Source organism: Phymastichus coffea, unplaced genomic scaffold (assembly GCF_024137745.1).
Source record: "Phymastichus coffea isolate CEN01 unplaced genomic scaffold, Cenicafe_Pcof_1.1 PCOF00144, whole genome shotgun sequence".
NCBI lineage: Eukaryota > Metazoa > Arthropoda > Insecta > Hymenoptera > Eulophidae > Phymastichus > Phymastichus coffea.
The window spans coordinates 254769-281764 of NW_026706955.1; the positions used below are offsets into that span (position 1 = coordinate 254769).

The 26996-nt window shown below is 38.6% G+C and overlaps 1 protein-coding gene across 4 annotated transcripts in view; it reads left to right on the forward strand.

Annotated features, from left to right (window-relative positions):
* Nucleotides 1-5743: 5743 nt before the first annotated feature.
* The window catches only part of LOC131672166 (gamma-aminobutyric acid receptor subunit beta), a 143622-nt gene continuing 122369 nt past the window's right edge, over nucleotides 5744-26996 (forward strand). For all 4 annotated transcript variants that reach the window (XM_058949211.1, XM_058949213.1, XM_058949214.1 and 1 more), the window contains exon 1: nucleotides 5744-6644. In XM_058949211.1, the coding sequence (XP_058805194.1) occupies nucleotides 6517-6644 (128 nt within the window). In that variant the 5' untranslated portion in view covers nucleotides 5744-6516. The remainder of the gene's footprint in view (nucleotides 6645-26996) is intronic.

Genomic DNA, 26996 nt, shown 5'->3' on the forward strand with positions numbered 1-26996 from the left:
TGCTTAACCTCCGAGTATCTTGCATCTCGAAAATGAGGCCGTAAACAATTGTTTCGGATCTACTTGTTTCAGCAATGGAGTTTTGAATAACAGCTCGCTCGTACGTGCTTGTTAAAAATTATTCAATAGAATTTAATCAATGCTTCCGATTGTTCTTGATAAAACATCTTGTTGTGTCATAAAGCTTATTCCGCCACTACACGATCCTAAATCTTGACTCATGTCAGTGTATCTACAATTGAATACACTTTCTTTTTTCGTGGATGACATATTAAATTCACTCACTTATACCACAACATAAGATTTCAATGATTTGATTAAAAGTATGTGTTTCGCTGTCATGTTTTCTTAACCATTAAAACGCTCAACTCGCATTGTATTTTTTGAATGCCATACATGTTTTTTTCACTTCGAGAAACAAATCAAACAAATTTTATTTGTTTCTCTTCAAGAAGGTTGACTGCATAAATATCCGGACTTATGCAGCACATCAGTTAGAGATGATTTTCTCACGAGCAGCACTTGATCGACCATAAATTTTCCTTTGCACACGCTCGGCATCTTTCGGTGCAAAGGTCGTAAAAATTAGAACTCAAGCGACAGCGCTGGCGCACAATCGTGGGATACTCGGAAAATAAGGGAAGGAAAGAAGTATTAAATTCCATAGGTAAAGCGTGTTATTTGGTGCACGTGCTTTTCGATTTATTTCTTCTCCGTTACTCTACTTCGTTTATTAAACCGCCCAGAACAATACACAATTTTATTTTTTGCATTTCGTAATAAATTAGCGAATATTAAATTCTAACTCGATATACATTCTCAAAATAAAAGTTTGAAGTATCATTGCTTTTTTATCGGATTTGAAGTTTGGAAGAGCAATATTTTTCATAAAAGTCGAAAACGGTAGAAGCAGCAATAAAAGTATCGAGAGCCTCAGTGAAAACATAAAAGAATATAAAATGGCAAAAGTGTGACAACGTACATAAAAAGCTCGTAAAAAATGAAAACTGTAGAGGTGGAAGGGAGCGTAGTAGGGCAGAAAAGAACGCATGAGACAGGGGAATGAGAAGAAATACAAAGAGAGAAGCGTAAAAGTGAAAGCTTTGGCAATAACATATTGTTTTTTTTCTTCATGAAGATAAAGAAGTATACACTGTACGGAGTATGCACCATGCGAATGCAAAGTGAAAAAATGCCCGTACAGTATTGTAAATTAAATTCATGTCACAAGAGCTATATACGAAGTTTTTTTAGCGCCGTTACCATTTTTATGCCCACGCTCGTTATTTTCTTTTATTATTTCATGCGTTGTTTTGTACTTTCTTTTGAAACGGAAGATTGCCTTCAATTTGTGATGTTGTAATTAATTCATTATACCTTAAATGTAACTGACAAGTAAATTTTGTTCATGCTTGGCTTCCCTAATGCGCTTCGATTGTTTTTTCGATAAAACGAAATTGGTTGATTTCTTTCGTTCTCTCTCAATTAAGAAAACAAATAAATAAAACAACTTTGACGAGATACGATATATAAAAAATAATTATTGTACATACTTGAATCGCTAAACCAAAACATACCTTTCTAAAGAACTATAAATGCATACACATTGATAGCCAGAGGCAAATGAAAAATAAATACGCGAAACGTCAATTTGACGAAATGAGTTTTGTCGAATGAATATTGGCGCAGAAACGCTCAACCAAAAAGAAAAAGGGAAAAGAAAAAACGTCGCGGAAAAATGCTGCACGTTGGAAAAAGGCACAATGGTCGATTTTCGTACGCCAGCGAGAACGTATGCTCAGCTGAACGTTCTCTCTATCTTTCCCGTGGATATTAAATGTTAACTGTGCTCTCGACGTTGAAAGAGAGCACAATTGAACGCACCGCCACAGAAAATACGAAGTTACTACTGCTGCATAAAATGCAATGTCCAAGAGAGGGACAAAGAAAGATACGAAAGAAAAATTCGAAAATGCAGTTTCACTGTATATATTTAGGGGTAACGTGTCGTGCGGTTTCAAAGATATTTCTGATTGCTTCGTCGATGCTGTTACTGTGCGGTACGAAGAAAAATGGATAGCGCTCGTGATAGCGCGTTATGCAATCTGTTGCAAATTCAACATTGATTCTTTTAAAGCGTACCGAGGAAGTTATTGATGAAATAGAGTTAAAATCTAGTCAAAATTTACTATGGATGTGTCGAATTTATATATTTTCATTTAAAAACAATTGATACTCTCAACTAGTAACGAAGCAAACGAAAAATGGAAAGTCGGCGTTACCCTTGAAAGACCAGACGAAAAGAAAAGTTAAATCTGTTGCTTCTGCATGCTCGCGACTGCACGACACTATGATAGCAAAGGTTAACAATCGTTTAAACTATTAAGCTAGAGCTTTTTTTCTGACGCACTTCCACAAGCCGATCGCATGCCAACACATCCATTACGTTTTATCAATGCCCATATCGCCGCTTTTCTTTTTTATTTTTTTCGTCGACATAACAAAAAAAAATAAAAGAAAAAAAAAAGAATTTTGTTCCACGTGATGGCTCAAAACGATAGAAATACGTATACCTACTGCTTCTGGGGTTTTCCCTCTACACACTCACTAAACTCTTTTATTGTTTGGTACTGTGCAGTCGGTTCATCGATCAAGCGGACGCTCGCGGCTCGTACATGGCATCCATTGATTTTCGGCTATATTTCACGTGATTGTTTCTCTCTTTCTTTTTTCTTAGCAAAGGCTTCGTCTGTATTTGTAGATTTTTATTTCCAGTCATGTTTCTGTCACTCAAAAGCTATTTCAGTTTTATACCGTGATTATTTTATTCAGTTTTATATATCATAACATTATTATCAAATTCTTAATTTATAAAGTCAAAATGGAATAATAATGAAAGTTTCCATGAAAATCCAAGTGTACCACTAATATCATTAGAATCGTAATGAGCTAATTCGAAAATGTACATTTTCATTTGCCATATATTCAGTTGTATGTAGATAATGAGAAAATGCTATTAGCTCATCGATAATTGATAATGTAATGAAATGGAATCGTATATTTTCAACACATATTTTTTACTTTTCTCACTGATTTTAACATAAAAATAAATATCAGATACTTTGCAAATAAACAAAACCCTAAGATTTCAAAACTAAATACTACTATGTATTCAAATACACACGCACACACACACACACATTTATATATTTCAAAAAGCTGCTGCCACAGTAAACTGAAATGGCTTGTATATTACGATGATGTTGCCTTTTCACGATCGTATTATCGTGGTGTATTTTTTTGTTTCTTCTTCTATTCCATTACACATCATAACTATCTGTGCGTAAAGCTGGTCTCTATATAAGAATACATTGGAAGCGAATCTACGTTTTTTAAAACAGTGTCGATATTTTTATCGTAAATATTTTATGCATTCCGATTACGCAATATCTCCGTTAAGCATTAAGTAAAAATAATAAAAGAATCAGAACTATTAAAATAATTTATTTTTTATTTTTCAATCGATCATTGAGGAATAAACAAACTAAAGAAACGAGATCAAAACTAATTTTGCTACAAATAGCTAGTAACCGCGCTGAAAAAGCCACAAGTAATGAAACGATTAATTCAGTGATCAAACATTCAGCGCATAATTAAAGCGCACTTCCCCGCGAAGCTCTTGAGAAGCTCGATGTCCTGCGCAAAAGAAAAAGTATTCCGCTTCCCCTCCTTGCTCCATAATTATTTTCTCCTTGAATAATTAAGCGCCAGCTTGGGGGCAGCAGCTCACGCATAATTCCATACTTTCACGGGCTCGGAAAATTGATAGGATGAAACGTGGACAACTGCTCCCTTAATTAAGCGCCTAGGTTATATATATATATATGCTGCGAGTTATGTATCTTGCAAAACATAAAACTAAAAGTTCTCAGAAGAAGGGGAAAGGGAGAAAGATAAACTTTGTAAAAACAAGGCCTTTTTTGTCAAAAGAGAGTTTCTTGAGCATATATATGAATTCTTGCCTTGGAAATCTCGTTAGCGTGCTTCTTTCTAACGAGTCTACCTCTTCAACGACGCTACTGAGGATTTGGCCCCACTACTCCGTTTGAATGCACATGCGAGAACTGTCGTGTTCAATATTTAATTCTGCCCAAGCTTGCGCTCTGCCTTTGTTATCTGTCCCTAACGTTAAGGAGTTGCTGGAAGTAGTTATTCTTCCGACTAAAGGCTCTTTCAAACATTTAGATTCTTCTGGGTATTCTTAATGTTGCTTCTTTTGTTTACTTACCGAAATGCCTAGTCGATTTTCAAATGTAAACTTTTTCTTTCTCTTCCCTTCCTCTCTAGAATGTATCGCTCAATTCTCTCCAGTTGACACGTACTACTGTTTTTGTAATTGGGTGCGCGAAATGCAAAAATGCTCCAAAAAACAGTGAGTAACACTTAATATGAGGTGGATATGCGTGAGCTGCTTCAAAAGAAATTATAAATAACTTTGGTAAATTGATAAAAAGCTCGTACTGTTTGGTATTAAAGTGAAAAAAGAACAAAGTAACATATATGTACCATGTTAGAGCTTCCTATCAAGAAGTTATGTATACGGCGCGCGCGAGCTTTAATGTATGCGGTTGCAGGGAATTCCGGAACGTGTTTAAGTAAACTTATGTAAAAAAGGAAGTTAGCTCGACTATAGTTAGTGGTGAACCACAACAACGTTACATTAATTCTGTATATGCAAAAGTTTCTATAAAAAGCCACTTGAAATATATCGCGTGATGCTGCTGCTATTGAATTCAAATTTACCGAGTTAAAATCGAGAATAGTTTAATTGTGGTTTATTCCTGCGTTTGTGCGTTATTATATCAAGCTAATCAACCATGTCAATTTAATATTTAGGACGGAAGATACTACTGAATATGTGTTATTTTTTTATTCTTTTTTTTCGCTGGATTTAATAAATTATTGCATAATTGAACTTTCTCAATCTTTAATGACGTTACTCTGAAATGCTATCTTGCGAGTTTAGAAAAGACAACGGCAGGATTTCTCAAACTTCAGCTAAATATTCTCATAAAGACGATAACTTAAGAACAAAAACAATCTTCATTTATATTTTCGTACTTAAAAAGTATACAAGTTCGACAAGTAACTTATTTACAAAATTAAATATCATAGATGATTTATGTTTTAAAATTAGTGATGTCATGAAAAACACCCAAACTTTAATTATTAATCAGCATTCCAATCCTTCATATGAACGTGCTTATATCTCAAACCCGTTATTTATAGAAATCCATAAGAAGCTTTACCCGAAAGATCCTCATTTCGGAAAAAATTCTCCACGCGTTACTAGCGCAAATCATCTCGTACGTAAAAGAAAAAATACTACGGAAAATTCATAGTCACGCATTTTCAACCTTGAAATCAATCGCAATAATCGTGGGGTTGCGCGCTTTATCTCTCCCTCTCTCCCAGAGAGCCATAAACACACACTCCGGCAGGAAGAGCAAGCGAGAGAAAAGACTCGGGAGGGTGCTTTAGCAGCGGCGGCAGTGGCGGCAGCCTCCGGGTCAGTAGTGCGATCCTCTCTCTCACAGCCGTCCCTTCCCCTTGCTCGCACGCGCGCGCATTCTGTCGATCTGTAGCGCTGCTGCTGGGGTTGCGCGTGCGCGTGGTGCGGCGGTGGCGGTGAGGCACCGGAGGAGCCGAGCGTAGTGCTGAGGGGGTAGCAAGAGAGCGCCACTCCCGCGGTGAGCGCCGTGTCCAGCATAGCGCAGCTGCAGCAGCGCGAGCAAGATGCTGCGCACGACGGGAGCTGCCGACGCCGTTGCCGCCTCGTCCTCCTGAGGAACGAGGGTACCCCGCTCTCGTTTCCGCTCGTGTGTGTTCTTGAACAATAAATTAATTAAACGACAGCAGGAACAAACGAATCGACGACGAGTTTTGCGACGCGCGTTTACGAGTGTGCTTATTATTGCTACCGAGTGTGATACTTACACGGATACGGATATATATACACACATCGAGATATACATACACACACACGCGTACACACGCACGCACACACACACACACACACACACACACATATATATATATATATACATATATATATCTGTACCGTCAGAAGGCTTCCAACAACAACAAAATAACCGCTCCTACTTTCTTGTCTCCTCCTCTTGTGTCTCTTATCTCGCCACATATATCCCTTTTAATCCTCCCCATACAGTTCAGTTCGGACCTCACTTTTTCTCTCTATCTCTTTCCCTGCCTCTTCTCCTTACTCACTGTGTATATATCTCGCAACCCATACCTAACCACTCAAAGCACCCGGCATGCCACTCCTCTGACGACACGACGAACTTGAGAGTAGCAGCCGCAAGAGGGAGGGGATCGAAGGACAAGAACAAGTGCTGTTGTTTTTAGTGCCACGCATTTTGCAAGCAATTAAATAAACAGATCACGCATTAAAAACACACACAACTACCACGACGACTGCCCAAGACGACGAGGAGGATGCCGCCAGCCGACGTCGCAGACGCCGTCGCCGGCGTGACGAGCCGTACCGGCCAGGCCCTCACCTGGGGTTTCGCCGCCTTACTTGCCGCCACCGCCGTCCTTGTACCCATCGCACCAGCCTCTGCGTGAGTACCTGTTTCTTCACTTTCATCTTTTCGTCTCGCGAGACGACGTTAACACGCTCTCTATTAGCGCGTCAAATGACTTTTAGTGACGTGTGATTCGACAACTTTTAAGCTAACCCTGATTTATCACTACGAGCTGTAACCATTTGCGTACGCGTAAATGTATGCTCAAGAGCATTGCTGATTTTGGATTATGCGAGTCACGAAAGCCGTGATAAAAAAAAACTACCAAATCAACGGCTGCCTCTCTCACCATTTTTCGCATCGCGTGATTCCCGACTTAATAATGATTTGCACGCGCACGGGAGAATGAGCAAACTTAAATAGGTTAAACATTCGAATGTTGCGCTGCTTGCTAGGCGCGAGCAAAGGTCCGTTATTACCGTGAAAACACAGCGTGTGCGGAATTTAACGTTTGGAAAACGATTTAGGCTGGTAATTATGTGCCTTAAGCTTCGCCGTATATAGAGGCAAAGGGAGGCTGAATAATTAATTGCGCACTTGCGGAATCCGCAACGTGTAAAGAACAATCAGTGAGCGCTAAAAAAAATTTTTTTTTTTTTGATAGACGGTGTAGCGCACGATTGTAGAGTATCGACGTTCAGTAGACACATGGCCCGTCTTTATTTATTTAATCGGTCAGTGCGTGCATAGCTGCGCTATACTTTATATTAGCGTTGGCTTTCCTTTGCAATTGATCACGGCATATATTAGACTTGAATTACTCTTGAGAGGCCAAAATGTTTTAAAAATTGCAATGAATAGATGCAAAAGTAAGCATGTGTAGGTCCTGATTTTTAATATCGCTCAAACGAGTTAAACCATTAAGTCTTACGTCACGCATTAAACTTTACACCGGTTCGAGTAGAAGGTTTTTCCCCCTTTGCTCACCCAGCCTCAAAAATGTAAAGCGACGGTCTTACGAAAGCGCCACGCGCGAGCGTTGGCCGCGTTATTAATTTAGACTCGCCTCCCCATGGGAATTAATCTCGCACGAATGACGAAGGTTGAAAAGAGAGAGAGAGAGGAAGGGATATATAGAAGGTGCGAAAAGTAGGTCAATCGCGGAGCGCGGCGCGTTGCTAACGATCGGCCAAAGCCAATTTCCGCGATTAGGCGGCTGTGGCGAAGGTGATTAAAGTATGCACCCGCTAGTTCGAGCAGCGAAAATTTTCGCTTAACTTTACAGTCCTGCGAACTCGCAAAGCTTTTAACGTGGCCAATTGTACTGCCCTTAATTGTTTAATTCTTCCAATTTTTATATATTATCATATCAAGTTCTTCAACTGGATTAGATGAAGTGAACATTTCGCCTTCCGAAAGCTATTTCAGTAATGTTAAAATAAACGCATGCTGTATCATTAAGCTGGATAAGCTTTAGGTTAATCAGCTTTTGAATTTCAGAAGTTCAATAGCAGTACATTTCCATTTGGTTTGTCCATCTTTACCTATGTCGATGTTTATTAGACTATCTCTAATTCAAACACCTGTAAAAAGAAAAGAATCGTGTTCAAAGTCCCTAAAATTACCAATCTAAACTTTCACGAGACGTGGCAACGAATAAATGTCGGAAGAAAAATTAAAGTAAAAGAATGATTGAAAAAGCAGAAAAATTAAGAAGTCAAGCTCTGTCAAGCCGCGCTCACGAAAATCTCATCAACTTTTCACAATTCGCCAACGCGCGCATGTACACTGGTCATTCCTGGGAACACGCGGGCGTGTGCACACGGTTTGATGGCATCCGAATGAAAGAAACTGCGCGCGGCCTTTGACGGACATCGACCTATTTTTATCCCGCACACAAGCTTCGACATCGTTACCGAGCCACCCCTCGCACGGCCATCCATTTTTATCCGTCGCTCGATTGCTGGCCGGCTACGTGGTAATTCGCGCTGGCTGTCCTATATCTGATTTCGCTCGCGTTGCTGACGAGCAAGATGATGAGGAGCCAACAAGAGGCAGACGGAACGAAACTTGGGCTCTCCATCTAACGCGATACCGGGGCACGCTTTCGCGTCTGACCAGGCATCGACCTTTTCCACTGGTCAACGATAGACACTTTTTGCTTGAGCTCGCTACGAGCTTACGTGAAAGCAGCTAACGGCTGCTCGGCCGAGAATGCGTGTTATTCGTGGGATGGCAGTGACAGATCGATAAATATAACGAATAAAATTTATTAAAATCCTATTCTTCGGCAGTTTTTGGTCACGAGTATAATTTATGAATACGCAAACTTGACCCATTCGATTTGCTTGACAATAAGCAAAGCAAGCTCATGCGACATTTATGCTGAGACTTTATTCACATTCAATTGAAGGTTAACTCAAAACATCTCTGAATTATTCTAACAACTGCAGCTTTGATTAACGACCGTTCGCGCACGTCAATCGTAATACTTTTTCAAAAAACAGACTGTGATTTTTGACAATTTGCATCGACACCGCGGGTACCAAAATAGTCACTAATGACAAAGCCTCGAATAATCTTGGATTCACTATCGAGGATAGAGAAGCGATTTGGAAAGTTCCGTATTTCACGGAGATAGAGAGGGAGAAGGGTCATACCGGTAGAATGCATGCCTATGCCCAAAGTTATCGGATCGATGTAGCTCTCTCTCTCTCTCTCTCTCTCGCACACAAGCTCTGAAATATAGACTTTTTCCGAAAATAGCACAACGAGCTGCTGCTGCGCCGATCTACCGGATTTATGAAGCAATTAACATTTACGGCAGCTGGATAGCTTCCCTTTTTTTCACGCCCGTCAGATATGATATTTTTTTCTTTTCCGCTCGGCGAAAAGTTTTTCGGTAGGATAAAAGTTTTTATTGAATGATAAATCTCGAAACGAAAAAAAAGCAGCGTTGCAACTAATTAAACACAAAGGCCAACCATGCACACAAAGGTTCTTCAAGCCGCTAATCCAGCATTAATGTTAACTGCAGACAGAGAGAGAGAGAGAGAGAGAGAGAGAGAGAGAGAGAGAGAGAGAGAGAGAAAGAGGCGCAGTAACACTTTATCAGCGCTTTCGGAACTCTACTCGACGCGAACTCGAAATTCCGTTAATTTTCCTTGCCGCCGGCAGCAGCAGCGCGGCAGCGGCACTTCACTCTCATATTAATTCTCGCGCGCCACCCGACGAGTTCTCTCTTCCTTCTCATTCACTCGACGCCTGTCATTCAACCTACTCATTCTTTTCCTTACACCTTGACTAACATTATTTCCAATATGCATTATGAGATTTCTTCCCTTCAAAATAATTTAGCATCTTTCGCAAAACGGAGAGAGACCGAGAGTTATTACTTGTCAGTTTTCGTGGAAGTATAATTGTAGTTCAAATAAAAATATGACAAAGTGAGATGCAGTTTACTTTGTAAAATTGTTAGTCTCTGGAGTGCGAATAAAATGAAAAGGTCGTTCCAATTTTTGAAAAAATTTTCAAAGGTTGTGGGATCTATCGAACTGAATAGAAAAAAAAGAACGGAAAAGAAAGTAAGAGAGGCAAATAGATGGAGAAAAAGCACATTCTTGGTATGAAATGCACTTTGAATTCCGCGAGAGATAGAGAACGGAATTCGTGACTCAAGAAATTCCTAAAACGTTCTGACGTTATAATTTATAATACGTCCAGGGAAAATCTATAAAAATGCTTTTGGCCGGCTATCAAAACACTATTGCTCGCTCGTTTTTTTTTACTTACTTCAATTAACTTTCGAGTGTTTTCTTTTTTATAATACAATATAATTTTCATCGACACTGATTTATCTATCGACTTTTAGAAAAATTCAGAGGGGAGAGAGGGAAAAAAATATTCTTCAATTTTACACATAAAATGTTTAGTCGAATTTCGGCTAGTCGACATTTTCTTGTAGCTCATCTGCACTGGAATTTGCAAGAACAAAGAATGCAAATCTAGCGTTCAACGAGCGTAATGTCAAGAAGCTTCCTCTCGTTGCTGTAGCATCTCGATTTCTTCTATAATTAATGAAGTAAACTACATAGACAATAAGAGCGAAGTGCGACCTCTCGTCAGCCGAGCGATTATCAATATTAACTTGAGCCTCTCCCACCAGCATTCTTTCTATCTTTCTTGCGCCTGCTTCCTCTCGCTCTTCTCGTTCTCATCGCGCGACAGCGGTGTCGCAAGTACCAGCCGCCGAGAGACAGAGAGGCGATGCCTCCCTCTTTCTCTCTGTAGTGTGGTATCACTGATCGCAGTAGAGCCCTCGACAGGCACTCCCGCCGCCGGCGCTCGAACGTGGCACAGCTCCAAATCGGCCCTCTCGATCGCACTCTCCTCTCGGCTTCGAACGCTTCTTCTTATTTCGGTACTTTTTGCCCGACACGCACCCCGCGCGACGTCACTGCGCCGCCGCATAATTCAACAAAGAGTGTTTAATGATTAACGGCGCGCTTTCTTGCAGTATTTATTTGCTACTCCAGCTGAGAAAGAAAGGAAGATTGATTATTTCTAAAAATATCTTTTCAGAGAATCATATGCAATGGATATATTTAGTTTCGGTGGACAATACCGTTTTTTTTTCATTTGTTTCAGTACGATGATACTTTATGATCTGCTCGAAGTAGCGTAGGCAAATATCCTAACAAAACAACGCGCGTAAAAGGCATCCTTTTTTTGCAAAAGCAATACAAACGAAAGAGAACGCCCCAGCAAAGTAAATACGCGCTCGGCTTCATCTCTCCGGACGCATGTCACTGATCTATGTGCTCAAAAAAGAGAGAACTGGACTCAAAGAAATTGTTTCTCTCCCTCTCTCTCTCTCTCTCTGTTTTCATACGACGTATCATAACGTAGCAATCGAGTCAAAATTGAGTTGTGACGGTAGCTTTTGTACCCATAACACAATTTCAATCTAGTGATGATAGATTAGATATTGTTGCAGTAATTGAAATTGGAAGATAATTGCAATTTGACTTTTAAAAAAACTCGGATTCTTACACATGATTCGTATTTTATCATGTACTGTAAACAGTAGCTGTGCTTTGATCGTCGTTTTGAGGATTTCGTCCGTGCCAATTTCAAGCAAGTGGCTTCGGAGATCATTTCATTTTCTTCTACGATACTTTTTTAATTGTTTGTTTACCAATAAGAATCTTTCTTTCGTAGTGATAAATGATCGTAATAATAAATTTAAAAACAAATTGGCATTTTCTCATGCATTCGAAATATAGATGAATCAATGTATTTTATCCGCATCACATCCATCTCTCTATTACTCAAAATCAGTTAGTATGAAACAGTACAAGCTTGATTAAAGGCAGAATGTACATCGCTCATATACGTTTTTGTTGAGCTCGTGTATAAATAGTTTTCACACTCAGTCAATCAAGTGATCTTGATCTTTATCATAGTCTTCCGACGAACTGAATGAATAGCGATTGATTCCGGAAAAACAAGCTGAAGAAAGAGAAAAAGCCCTTGCAATTTGATATACTCGAAGGTACATCGTGTGATACAATCGACGTGTCACATCAAAACATGCCTACTCATTTTTATCAACACAATTACGTGGCAGCGACACGGACAGCAGCGCGCACCTGCCGGCCAACTGATAACTATCGCATTGACTTGTCACGATTGTGCAGCGATATAAATACATTTCCACCGTTTCGAGTGGGGACACTTACTATCATTGGCAGAAAAAATGCTACAATTAGAATCAAAGCAAATGATCTAATCGTTGGATTAAAAGTTATTGATGGTTAAAATATGCTAGAGACATTTACAGTGAGGTGCGATTGTGACTCGGTAGAAAGATGCATCTAAATAGTGTTCGACAGCTTTTAAGTAACGAGTAATTATAAAATCGCTTGCAGACGAATTTCTTTTCTTATTTAATGTAGCTAACAATAGCTATGATATCCGAAATTATTATTTTACTAATGTGAAACATTTAACACGTGTAACATCTTATTTTCATCCGATAATTTCTGTGATCTCTAATTTTATTGAACATTTTCGAAAAATTGCTTAAAAATGCTCTTGTAACTTCACGTTATTCTTCACAATCAAAAAGAATAAATCACGCTTTGTTAATTTACTAAAAATGCATATTCTAATTACTTAGAAGCACCGGTGGTATTTTATGTGACTGAACATATGAAGAAGAGATATAATTTGTTTTTTCATCTTTAACGAGAAATTACAAAATGCGTTCATACACTTAGGTTGAGTAATCGAAATTTGTTTTCGAAATTTTCATTGAAAAAATACTAATTATAACAGTGTGGGATGAAAACAGTATTACATTATGACGGGAAACTATTGGTAAGTCCATAGCACCCAGTGAGAATTGACAACTAAGGCCAAGCCGAGGTTGTCGAACACGTGCTATGGGCTTGCCAATTTCCCGGCTGGTCGGTAACATGCTAATTTCGGCCTCGCTGGGCAAAAAAAAAGTACATATGCAACACGGTTGGGAAATTGGCAAGCCCATAGCACATGTTTGACAACCTCGATTTTACCACGGTTGCCAATTTTCATCTGATACGGACTTACCAATAATTTCCTGGCCTGACATAATCTACTATTTCATGTGAAAAAGTAGCATAAGTAAACTTTGATCAAACTCTTTGCATTTCTCAAAAGTTAGGATAACAAATGTTTTTGAGCGTACTATCCTAGACAGTGCATACAAATATCTCGCAAAGGTAAACGCTCATTCAAATTCGAGATAAACACAAGTGTTTTTTAATGTACTATCCCAGAAAGTGCATACAAATATCAAAAGATAAACGCTTGTTCAAATTCCAGATAAACATTTTCTTCTCTACCCATTTCGAATTTATACTGCAGCTTAATTTTCGTGGAATGGCGTTTCCATTCTAAACTTTTTGCTTTCCGAAATTCACGATGAGGATTCCTTTGCTTCAGGGAAATATTTCGCATACGTGTTTGTGTATATATACAGAAAGTCAACTAGGCGTTTATTATGACACCTGTACACAAGCTAACTCACTCTCTCTCATACACATACATACATACACACACACACACACACAAGCCATTAGGATTCGCGCAAGTGTGAGCCTCTCTGTAAACAGTAGCTATGCTTTGATCGTCGTTTTGAGGATTTCGCCCGTGTCAATTTCAAACAAGTGGCATTGGAGATCATTTTAGTTTCTTCTACGATACTTTTTTTTTAATTTCTTGTTTACCAATAGAAATCTGACATTTGCAAAGGTAAATGATTTTATTTTATCAATCAAACAAATAACATCCCACAAATGAAAAAACAAATGATAATTTATCTCATTTTCATATGCACCCAATTTGCTATTCAATTCTAAATACACTTCATTTTTTCAACTCCCAAAGTATCGTGAATAATCATTCAAAAATCCAATCATCAAACGTATAAAATATTTCCATGCTATATTCTGAAAATCCATCATTTCAAAATCCCTTGTTCTTTCCCTTACTTGCGTCAAAAGTAAAAGTATCAACCATAAAAAGTCGCAAAGCAATTCTTCTCTGAGGGCTACGCGACTAGAAAACGAAGAACACTTTACGACTATTGCTTGATACTCCTTTTTTGCCTCATAAAAAGCCAAATCGAAAAGCATTTTACAAGCCAAAAATTCTCTCTGATCCGTTTCCCCCTTTCTCATAAGCATCTTTTTAATTTTCCTACCTGCCGTAAAACTTCAACTTCCTCATTTTCCTTCTCTTTTTACTAATCTACTTCCACGCAGTAAGGAATAGAAAAAAGGAGTGGTAGGCAGGAGGAAAAGCGTAGAAGCTTTTTGTCGCTCGGATGATTATCATCCGATTTCAACACAGTCCTCAAGCACAACCATGTTTGCTTGGTCATTATATTGCAGGAGTCTTTCAGTGCGAAATCGACTGTCTTCGTGGTTCTTTCATTAGTTCTCGGTGTTAGGATGTCTGTTTGTTCATTAATGTCGGCAGCTATGACAATTTCGGCTATTGGTGTTGCTCAAACTTTCGCGTAGCAAACTTCTAATACACTGAATAAATATTAGAATATTCTTAAGAGAAACTGCCACGAACTATCTAGTTAGTTCTCGTGTTAGTTTAACATGTGACATTTTTCATTGAACGCACATTATTAGCAGAATCAATGAAAAGCAAAAAATAATAAATGGTTTACTACCATGAGCTAAGGCAATTAGGAATCTCATAGATTTAGATGGCTGCTTTTTACGAGCGCGAGAGAGAAAATAACGCGCAACCTGCTCAGTAGCGTTGCATTTTTATTATCTGCGGCCTCGTAAACATTAAATTTCAAGCTCAATGGGTTATGGTCAAGCGATACCGAGTACTCTCTATTGTTTTTTTGCACGCGAGTTTTTTTTTTTTAATTTGCAGCTTAAATAAGATTCAACTAAAAGAAACTTTTTTTATAACGGACATTTTATTCTATTCGTAACGATTGATTTCTGTCACTAAAACACAAAAGAAAGTCATAACGGTTGCTTCTTCCGAGACAAAAAATACACGCAGACATCGATTGCTTCCTCGAAACCGTGACTTCATATAGAACGAAATATCGTCGAATCACCGATGAACAGACGCGATGATTTCAGGACGTTGCTATTTTACGATTAATGATGGTCGTTGGGGGATACAAAGGGTGTGAAAGTAGAAATAGAAGCGCTAGCTCGCGTAAGCCTGAGGATTATTAATGTGCAGGGATCAACTTACCGATTAAAGACGAGCAAGGTGTTTCTCGTAACAATGGAAACTGTCCTGCTTGGATATAGCGAATTATCTATATTATTGTATTTAGTATTTTATGAATTACTTAATAAATAGCATCACATCAAATTTTAAGATATAATATTTGGGACACTAATCGAAATATACCGAGAATTCAATAGTGAAACAAATTTAACAAGATTTCTTTGATCGCTGTTCTCGCCTGCCATAGTTTTATCATAGTAAAACGGTTCTGCTTTCCTTATTCACCTACGCCGATCAAGTATTGCATCAACTAAGAATTTAACAAGATTTACATCACAAGCTTAAGATGTTTATCAACGTCGAAGAACGACAAAAAATCCGAATAAGAAGATTATATAGGCGATTTATAATTTTCCGAACGCTGTAATTCATGAGGTTTATACAAGCCTTTCACGGATGATTAATACATTTTGCGCTGCTGTCGCGCTGCAATCTAATCGAAAATTCGTGTGTTCGATACGCTGGTCGCGCTATTTATTTCATTAGCAGCGCCATGATAGTAATCGAGAGAGCGCAAAACGATTTATAGGGCACATTTAAATCAATGCACATGGGCAGTTAAAAGTTAATCGGATACGCGTGCTCGATGAAATATCAAACTATCGCGTGTGAATAAACAGCACGCGTAGTGCGAGGTGCCTTTTAAAACAGTTTATCCTGTCCAATAGGAAATATTCAATACAGCGTGACATTGTTCGTTAAATCAAGCGTGCATGTATCGATTAGCACGGATGTTATCTGCATAAATTGTATCGTCGAACAAAGGCTAGAATAATAATGTACTTCGCAGTTGAACGCGCGAAATTCAAACCATCAATTGATGAATTGTGAGCTTGAATTGACGCCTGACCGAATTCGATTGGTACTACTTAAAGCGCGAAATAAAATGTCAAATCATTTGGCCAAATCCCAAAACAATCAAATCGAGGAGGGTTCGAATTGATCGTCAGTTCGCATTTGGTATAGATAACCCGAGGCGTCAATCGAATAGTCTTCGGGAGTAACGGCAATATCCGGGCTTGCGGCTTCGCGCACTGCCTATAGACGTCGCCAATCAATTGGCACCTGGCAAGCACGCGCTCACGTTTTCCCGCTCGTCGTGCACATTTGTCCGTGGATTATGTTGATGAGCGGAAGCCGTTTGATTAGAGGCCGAAATCGAGTGGACACCAACCAATCGTTCGACAGAATTATCCTCTACGGGTTGAGGTGGATTGATTTTCAGAGGCGCCTCGCTTCCATATTAATTTTACGGCTGATTTATTGTATTCCTGTGCTATGTGTACCCGCAAATTTTTAGCTGGTTAGTGAGCTTCCATTATGATTCTTTATGATTACGATATTTCATTGTTCGTTTGGGGAAAAACCCTTCGCACGTCTACATTTTTCAGCTCATCGCCAATAAATACGTTCGTACTTTCAGGCTACATCAACAGAAGAATATCAATTACTACGTATTTCTGTAGCTTGTAAGTTACCTGAATAAAAAAAATTTTAACATTCCTAAAACTCAACCATCGGTTATTAAATTACCGAGGGTCAAAATCTTATCTTAATTAAGTTTCAATCCACTAAAGTCTATTTTAATTGGTAGACCAGTACATCATAGTTAAAACTAAGAAAAAGTAAGAAATCTTCCCCGATCTTCCATCCTTATCGCATGTAATAGCATCGTGTAATTGAACATCTCTCGAAAGCCCCATTCAATAATAAAGTTTGTAATTAAAATTCCCCTTTAGCGCCTTAAGAAAGAAAGAAAGAGAAACTCAAAGCTATACGTGAATCTACTCGTGTGCGGGTTCGAGTGATTTATGTCTTTCTCAATGCGATTGGTGAATGCTTATTTCTTGTACTTACTTGGATTTCCCGATGGATATTGATCATCTATGTTTGACGAAGAGATTTCCAAGGCAAAAACATTTTCTAAATTTTGTTTATTCTAATCAGTCACGATTACATAAATCTTTTTGGTTGACGAAAAAAAGTAAATAAGAAATAAGTAAAATAACGCGATATAAGCTTTCTCGTCGTTTTTTAACTCCCAACATAAAACTCAACAACCTACTATTTTCTACACTTGTACCTCCGGCATTAATCGCCTCGCCTCAAACACATCAATCCGTGGTTCTTCCCTCTAATCGTCCAAGCCTGCACAGCGCTTCCTTTTTAATTCTCTCTCTCTCTCTCTCTCTCTCTCTCTCTCTCTCTCTCTCCTACCTCTCTCCTACCTCTCTCCTACCTCTCTCAGTGGTTTTCGGTCGCCACTGATTGAACGCTCGCGCGCACTAGCCTTCCTCCTATGTATGTGTGTGTGTGCGTGTGTGTGTGTATGTAACCGGAGAACCCTTTTCTATGCCTGTGCTCGTCAATCGATGCAGGAATCCGGATGAGACACTCAATCAGACTGCCGGGGTGATATCCGGCTTCGCGTGCGCGCCTCTACACGTTGTCGTTTCGGGGCGTTGAACTTTTTCTCTTTTTTTCGCAAAAAGGATTTTGTTGCAAAGGGTCTTGTCCGCTGTGTTGCGGCTTTTCAGAAGACCTTTTATCGTATCGACTGGTCGACAATCACACCGCTAGATTAGACTTTTCTGTTGTAAATAAATTGGTCGTTTGCAATTGTCATAGTACAAAATTACTTGGATTCTGTCGACAAACTTTTGTGCAATTAGTTTTTTTTCATTTATAGCATTACTTGAATGCGCAAAGAACTCCGAATTTACACTAGAATTACCAAATTTATTATTCAACGAGGCAACGACATCATAGAGTGCAATAACGTATTCACGTCCAAATAACGTTCTCCACGCGAACGTTTCAATAATTAAACTAAAACAATGGTCCAAAACGCATAACATATTGATAGGAAGTAGTAGGAGAATGGTCTCTCCCTAGGTTTTCCAAACTGTGAAAAGCTAAATTACAGGAGCAGCGGCGCATAAACGTCGTCCATTAATTAAAAGGGCCGCCGGGGTTCAATTAGTCAGGGAGGCCGTGTCCCGAGCCGTAACCGAGCTGTCGGGCAAGCGAATCGTGTGAGCACACGCGAGTAAACTGCCATAGAAGCGCGGGTAGGGCAGTACACGAGGAGCCTTTTTATATGTTAACGCTCAACGACAAGATACTTTCTCCTCGACGCGGAAGAAGCACGAAGGAAAAAAAAGAACGTTCTCTTCCTCCTCTTCGCGATTGCTTGTTCAAAGGAGTCAATGATAGCTCAACACGAGAGAAAAAGAAAGCAAATGAGAGATCTCTAAACGAAGGCAAAACAAAACGAGCGAATCCGTCCAGTCTTGTTTAGTCGTGTAGTAGTCACGCGATGCCCACTGCTGCTGTTTTATACATGTATATATATATTTTTTTCATACCTCGGACTCGATCTGCGAGCTTGGAAACATGGCAGGAATGGGAATTTTTCTGAGCTCCATTGCGTTCATTTTTATTTTTCTTTGTTCATTAAAATGTTAATTTGTACTGATGTTCAATTAAAATGCTAATTTTCAATGTGGAACGTGTACTATTTACCCACGTCGTGATTTACTTATTACGCGAGATATTAAGCTATGACGTCCATACCTGATAGTGTATATAAAAATACACTGTGTTAATTTTTTATTTTAAATGCATGACTGCGAGTAGCTCATTCTCAGTCGTATTAAGTAATCGGCAAAATGGTATTAATATCCTTTACCCATGAGAGAGTATCGTATTTACTTGCAATTTCGTTGATTAGAAATATGCTCGATAACTTGGATTAATCGTTTTAAACATCATAGAATTTTCCGTTACAACAGTGTAAATAGAATACAAATGCGAAAGCCCATAATTATCATGCAAGTATTATGTTTCTTAATTAAAATTAGCAAAACAGAGCAGAAAATCAACAGAAGCTTCCACGCACACGTAATGTTCAACTTGGATGTACACAATAATGTATCACGCATATGTAGGACACAAAATAATCAATACATATTATCTATCTATCTCTCTATCTTTCTCTCTCTTGCTCTCTCGCTCTTTTCGTCACTACTATAATTCACATGAAAATTTTCAATAAATAAAGAAGTTTCAGATTCGGCTTTATAAACAGTTAATTTGATTGCTGACGCAAGTGCCCACTTGGAATCAATTCCTCGAGTACAAATAGAGCCGTAGTAGTAGCTTCTCAAAATTCCGCAGCGTCACTTCCCAACGGGACGCTCCCACTCCCTCTCTCTTTCTCTCTCTCACTCACACACACACACACATACATACACACACAAGCTCCCGAGATAGTCACGACATTGTTGGACAGTCGCGTGTAGACGTGTATACGCACACACAAGGCGCGTCAATTAATAAGGGCTATCTACACGCTCAACCAATTAGACGCTCGTCGCCCGTCAAGGCGTCAACACGTGCCAAGATTTGTTGCTTCTTACCTTCATTGTGCCACGAACCGCGCGAGTGGAATTTTAAGTTCGAGCTGTTTTTGTTTTGACACTGATGGAACGATTTTTGTAGTATTTGAAGTTTAACTGTTATGATAAATGAGCTTCTGAATAAATAATTTTTACAATTAAGCGCCGCTAAAATGATTATGAGAAAGATTAATTAATTATAATGTGCATAATTTATTATAATTGCTGACGACAAAGAACATACTTTTTAACATCTCAACTGATATTTTCAACTCTTTATAGTTCTCGCTGTCGTTTACAAAATTTTTATCGATTTTCTTAATTACATTCTTTACTTATATACGCATGATTCAACTACGTTTTTGATCGATTGACGTAAAAAGTAGGTCAGTTTCTGCACTAGCTACTTGATTCGCACGTCGAACTTGGACATTCATAAAATTTTCATTACAAATTATTTTCAACAGAAATAATGTTTCGACAAAGACTAATGAGAAAATTTTCAAAGACGAAAAGAAAAAGCATTCCGTTTACTTTAACGTGATTTTAAATGTCTTTTTAAAATACCACATGGAGACAAATGTTGTTTAAAGCAAGACCTTGTCTGATCAATAAGCCCACATCTACTTTTGTCTGACTATATTTAGTAGTTTCTACTTAATCTTTGATAGCATGAAGTACGATGTAGGTCAGCCTTTGCTGCTGTTCTTCTTTTCGTCCAGTTCTTTCGATATCGAAAGTTTCCAGCAATTATCCGATGCCAGCGAGGATCATGGACTGAAATTTTCAAATCAAAAGTTTCAGTGGCGAAAAATTAAGTCGAAAGAAAAGATATTTCGCAACGAATGCTTTTGAGACGCTGACGCGCAAAACATAAAAAATGCTGTCAAACAACTAAATCAAAGTCCCTTCGACTGACCGAAAACTAAAAGAATTCCGGTAAAAAGGAGAAAAGAAAAATCCGATCGAGTCGAAAATCGAAAAGAAAGTAGCTGCGTGCAGCAAGCTGAAGTCCAAGAAAGGGAGAAACGTTGAAAAGTTAGTCGGCTCGCGCGGTGCAAGCTTGCAGAGCTCAAACGAACGCTGAGGTCGTATTGATTTCTCTGGGCCCGTGTCAAGGCTGCGCACGCGACTGCGAACTTTCGCATTTCACTTCACGCGTCGCGGCCTGTCCACACGAATTTTTACTTTTGCATCTAGACGTGAGATGAAGTTTTGTGACATACAGGTGACGAATTTTGTTGGAGAAGTTTCATCGCAACAAAAATGTATATGCACAAATGCATTGTTGCCACAAGAATTTTTTCTGTACGTAAAAATAGCGTGGGGAGTGTCATTTTTTTCATGAAATTTCATTCATAAAAATCCATTTCAGAAACCCGAATACGAAGGGGGTTGATTGATTTATTGAAAGTAGTAAGTATAAATAATGAAAACGACTTCGAATACATTTTCAAGTTCTTTCTTTTGCTCGTTTATTATGGACAATTTCAATAACAGAGTAACTACACCTTGAAAAAGTTGAACGTAAGTAGTTCACGAGTGTTAAATAAAAAGTCTATGATAAACTACGGAAACTTTTTTTACAAAGAAAACTTAAAAATACTTCGACGATTGCGCTAAGTAAAATATTGTATTTCATGACATATAGATAATTTTGAGTGCTAGTTGTCAAATCCCATTTGACTATTCCAAGTTAGTGAAAAATAAAGAAAACCGATGGACGCAAAAGAAATATTGAGGAACGAGACGAAGGAAATCCTCGCAAGCAACAAAACTACCAGATGACAGAAAAGCAATGTAGGAATTCTCGGTGCGCGTGGCAGAGTGCAACGTGCAGAAAATAGCATCAAACGTGAGCGCGTGGAGATGTGCAGTCTGGTAGCATATACGCTTATACGCAAACACCTACATGCACTTGGCGGCGCCGCAATAATCAAAGCTCTGCGGTACGCGGCGGTGGTGGCGGCGGGGAAAACCTTGACACGCGGCGGCCACCAGCTGCCTATCGATCAACGCCGAGGCCGTCACCCTCGCGGCGATGATCGTACATACACGCGCATAAAACTTTCAGCCATAGCAGTCTCAATGCCATACCTCTCTCTCTCTCTCTCTTTATTCTTTGCTTGACTCTTGCTGCTACCGCTCCTGCTTCATATATATATATACACCCGCGAGTAAAAATAGCGGACGTCTTATTTATCGTCCAATTCGAACGATGATTATTGAAACGAGATTTACGCGCTCGTGTGTGTGTGCGTGCGTGCGTGTGTACGTGTGCGTGCGTACATGCGTGTGTATGTGTGTGGACGATTGCGTTTTTATGTTACAGGTGACACGGGTTTATTTTTATGTCGAGAGAGCCTTCGCTTTGTTAGAACTGGGTCAGTTTTTTTTTTCTAGTTCTCTCGTTTTCGCTTGTGGAGAATGTGTCAGAGTATGCAAATTACAATGAAAATGCATTTTTGCTCCACTTCCACGTTCTCTCTCTTTCTCTCTCTCCTTCCGCAATGTTGAGGTTCCAGTATTATCATCTTAAAATTATCCCTCATCTCCGGCTACATGTATGTTTGTAGTTATATATTCAACATCATAATTCTGCGTACAAGAGTTTGCATACTTTTCTATAGTTGAAGCGAAACTGCTTCCGTATTTCTTTCTGCAGTTAGTCTACTTGTAAATTTTCACTAGAAATAAATGCATGGGAATTAGGAAAAGGAACTTTTTGTTGGTAGAAATATTTCACGAAGCAGGCGCATGAAATTTCTTAAACCTCTGCAATGAACCGTTAATGATTTCAAATATACGCACTGCATAAATAAAACAAGCGCCCCGATGAAAAAGAGCGAATAGTTTAATAGCATTAAATCATGCAAAAGAAACGTGGCGCAAACCGCGAAAGCCACGACAGAAAAAGCTCGCGAGTGGGGATGGTTGTCTCCGAAAACTCAAAGCAGAAAGGTGTTTCTCGCGTGTCTCTCTTTCTCACACGGCAAATATATTCAGACCGCTGCGCGCAGCAGCGGCAAGGGATATAATGTATAATAAAAGAGCTTTCTGGGTTACATTAGGGTAATGCGTTCTCGCACAGCAGCAGCAGCATCAGCTCTCTCCCGCGACGATTCGCTACATACACACACCCGAATATGAGTGCGAGGGATAGCTGCCTCTAAGATGAAAGGCAATGCGCTGCTGACCTCCTCCAAGCCGCTTCTGCTTTTTAACTTGGCTGCTATGTGTCACTGCTACGGCCAAAGTTTTTTTCCTTCTTTCACTTCCAGACGGATATGTGTTGCTCCTATGGGTTATTTTCAAACTTGCCGATTGAAAATCATACGAGTATGTCGAATGTGTCGTATTTTAACTCCGAGAATGCTTTCGTTACTGATAAATATTCAAAATTAGATTCAATTTCGTTTTCAAGCCTTACAGCTTTGCATCTTCTGTCGAAGGAGAACGTAAAACATTTTTTTCCCTTTTTCTCAACTAAACGTTACTGAGTTCCTCATAAAAAACCGAAAATTAATTTAAGGGGAGCCGCCGCTGCCTGCCTAGTGTAAATTTTAGCAGTGTAAGTGATTTACTACCGAAATGCCACTAAATCCTGAAATACATTGCCTTCCTGCAATAAAATGTTGCTGCTGCTCTGCAGCCCTGAGGCTCAATAAACGTGCTTGCTTCGTCGCTCACAAATTTTAAGACTTGCAAGTTTACGAACTACGCCTGAAAAGTCGAACCAACGAAAAAATTGAATTACTTCTTAATCGCTAAGAATATCGTTAAAACTCCGACACTAAATATAGGCAACTAAAAAATGCTTTCGCAACACACCAAAATACATACCAAATTATCTTCCATCGTAAATTTCCTTTTAGATAAGAATAATGGATTATAGTAATTCTGGAGAGTATTTAGCACGCTGAAGAAAAATAATGCAGAAAATTTATTAACAATGTAGCGACACACATGTACTTATCAAAGTTAATGATATTCAATTTACATATTTGGAAAATTATGTAAATACAGTGCCGCAGTCGCCAGCGTGTCTTTCCACTCTCTCGGGCATATAATGAGGCTAATAAGGGATACACGTACAAAAGCAACAATTTATCCCTTGATTATAATAGTCCAATTTTGATGCTGCACTTAGTAGCGACGCTGTAGCCGTCGAGGCCGTCTCTTTCTTTTTTCTCTTACTAATGCAGTACGTGGATCGATTCACGAGAGAGTCGCGTGCTATCAGTCCACTTGGTTTTTAAAAGCGGCGGCAGCGTACGCAAAATAAAATTATTTTTTCTCTCCCTTGTCGCCTTATAATCGAGCACTTTAATACTTACCTGTCGACTCTTTCTCCCCTCCATTAAAATTCATCAAGAATTGCGTGACAGAGCAATGAAGATTTGTGAATCTGAACAGCAGCCAAACCGAGAGTTAACCAGAAAACTTGATAGCCGATAATCCTCTCTACATAGTCTCCCCATTAATAAAGCAATTACCATTCGTCTACATTAAAAAAAGCGTTTATTTCTTCGTCAAATCTGAATGAATTGTAATTAACGTTTAATTCAGCCGTGACAGCTGTACTTTCTACAAAAAAGGAAAAATCTACTTTGGCTCGCAATCACGAAACGTGAAATCTCCCAAGCGAGGCGGGTTGAAGTTAGGACGAATGTAAAAGAAAAAAAGGACAACACAATCGAGCGGTTATACGCGCTGCATACTAATAAACCAGACGATGTATAATTTTACCTGCGCCCGAGCGTAGAGTATAAGTATGCGTTATCAAGAAATGGGGTTCGTGTAAAAACGTAAAAATAGTGTAAACGGCACTACGCAGTGCTCTCGAATTTCTTGATGAAAGTAGTTTTGAAAATCCAATTCATTTTTTTATCAAGATACTTTTATAAGCGGGACTTTTGCCGAGAAGCTTGAAGTAAAAGGTTACATTACGCTGCGCCAAAAGTAAACCTTTAAACATGGCGGCTTACAATGGCAATTTAAAAGTAAATATATACCGTTGAATGCAGTTTATAAAGTTGTTACATATTACATATCGCATGTAAAACGTGCGCTGAATAAAATGGTTTTACGTATACAGTTAGTAAATGAATTCAAGTTGAAAATAACTCTGACAAGCCATTAATTACAAACATTATTGCGCACAATTCACGAATTCAATTACATTTCAATAAACGCGCAATAGCGTGGAAAATGTAAATTATGCATTAGAAATGCTTTGCCATCCTCATAAATATTACAAAATGAACGTCTAAAAGTCGTATCAATACATACATTACATACATTAATTTCAACCCCAAAAACTTTTCCCGATGCTTATCTAAAAAGCTCATTTAGTTTCATCCTTCCCATATATCCTCTCTTAGCGCATGTGAAATACTTACACGCAGAGCTGTCTCTCTCTCTTTTTATTGCAGGTCTAGGTTAAGCAGCACCAGTTTATTTCGAGTGATGACCTGAATGAACGTGACGTAGAGCGTTTGCGCGCCTAACGATTGTGCTGCGAGCTGCCGCTTCTCTCTCTCTCTCTCTCTCTCTCTCATTTTCCGTGCTTTGATTTCGATTTCTCGTGGCCTTGTTGCACTTCTTGCCGAGGCCAATATTAAAACCGAAGGTGCATCGTGCCGGTTTCAGGGTCTTCTTTCCCTATGTGCTACTGTTAGAACTTGCACTTGAAGCATTCGTCATCCTATATTCAGCGCGCTGACAGCTAAATTAACTGATTATCTTTTGAGTGTCATTTTCTATTGATTCCTAATCAGTTCTCACGTCCAGGTTGATGCATTATATTTTTGTTTTTTATTAGTAACTAATTATAATGATACTAAATTTTACCGATAAATATATTCGATGATTTAAATTTAGAAAATTTTGCGCCTTTCATGTGCCTGCACAATGATATCAGTAAGGGTAATTATATACCGCAACGTTAATTAAGATCTCAGTGAAGTCAGTTGTGCTGCAATCAAGCAAGTACAGTAATTTCTTGAATTTGCAAAATGAAAAATATTTTTTGTCACAAATAACGAAATGTACTTTATACTCCTGACTTGAAATGGTACACGTGTTTTCCTTGTGTAAAATGTTGACTGTACTAATTGTCGAAAGCTAAAGTATTTGTTGTTGAAATAAAATTATTGTTGTATAACACTGATAAGTGTAAATAATGAATTTAAATTGCAATTATATAGATTACGTTATTTGATAATTTTAGGAAATTTAATAAATGCAATCGATTGTTACTCTAATTCATGACTACAACTGAATTTACCAGCATTATTCGTTATAAATTTTGTTTCAATAACAAAAAATTTGGATTTTAAAGAATATCGTATTCCATATTTTAAATAAGAAAGGGTAGATGTACCGTTGAAAATAGCGAATAGTGACTGTGCTTTATTATTTTTGAATAACACTTATTTCAATTTTCGTTATTTTTCACCAATTAACCAATCATAGATAAAAAATTAATGTAATAATAATAAACAAAATTATATTAACCTTCGCATTGTTTCTATTTTATGTAAGTAGAATGGAAATTTGAGTTCTTGAACTAGTTATAAAAGATTTTTGACAGTAAACTAAAATTTTGGCAGAGTTTCCAAAACAGATTGGTCGAAAAGTTAAATGTAGTTCTCAAAGCAGCAATTTTATTAAGTGTTCCAGTTGCCTTCTCGTACATTGGAAAAATAATATTGCTAGAGTAATCTGAAAAGTTTGCTGATACGACGCTCATGAGTGAGAGAGAGGGGGCGGGGCCAGCATTTCAGATTTTGAATTAAGATTGTCGCGATAATCTCGCTCAAGTTTCGAACGACTTCGTAACTAGTATTGTAATTACGAGATTTTCTCGTTCTAAAAAAGTAAGCCAAACTTTCTTTTTTCATTCTTCCTTGCCGCCTAGCTTTTATCGGAATTTTTTCACGAAATACCGCCTGGTTTTTCAAAGAACTTTCTCATCGATGTGATCTCACGAAAAAAAGAAACCTGGCTTTTAAAATCACTATGATCAACTTGCTTCTCGTTACAATGGATGTTCTAATCTAACAGACGACGTGACTTTTCTCCGCTGGTGTTGGAAATTAACATTTACAAAAGGGACCAAACTCTCAATTAGTGCCACACTTAATCGCTATTCTAGAAGAGTTTTACAACGCGCAGGTATCCACGTTAAACTCGCGTGCGTAATGATTATCCGAATTCAGCAGGA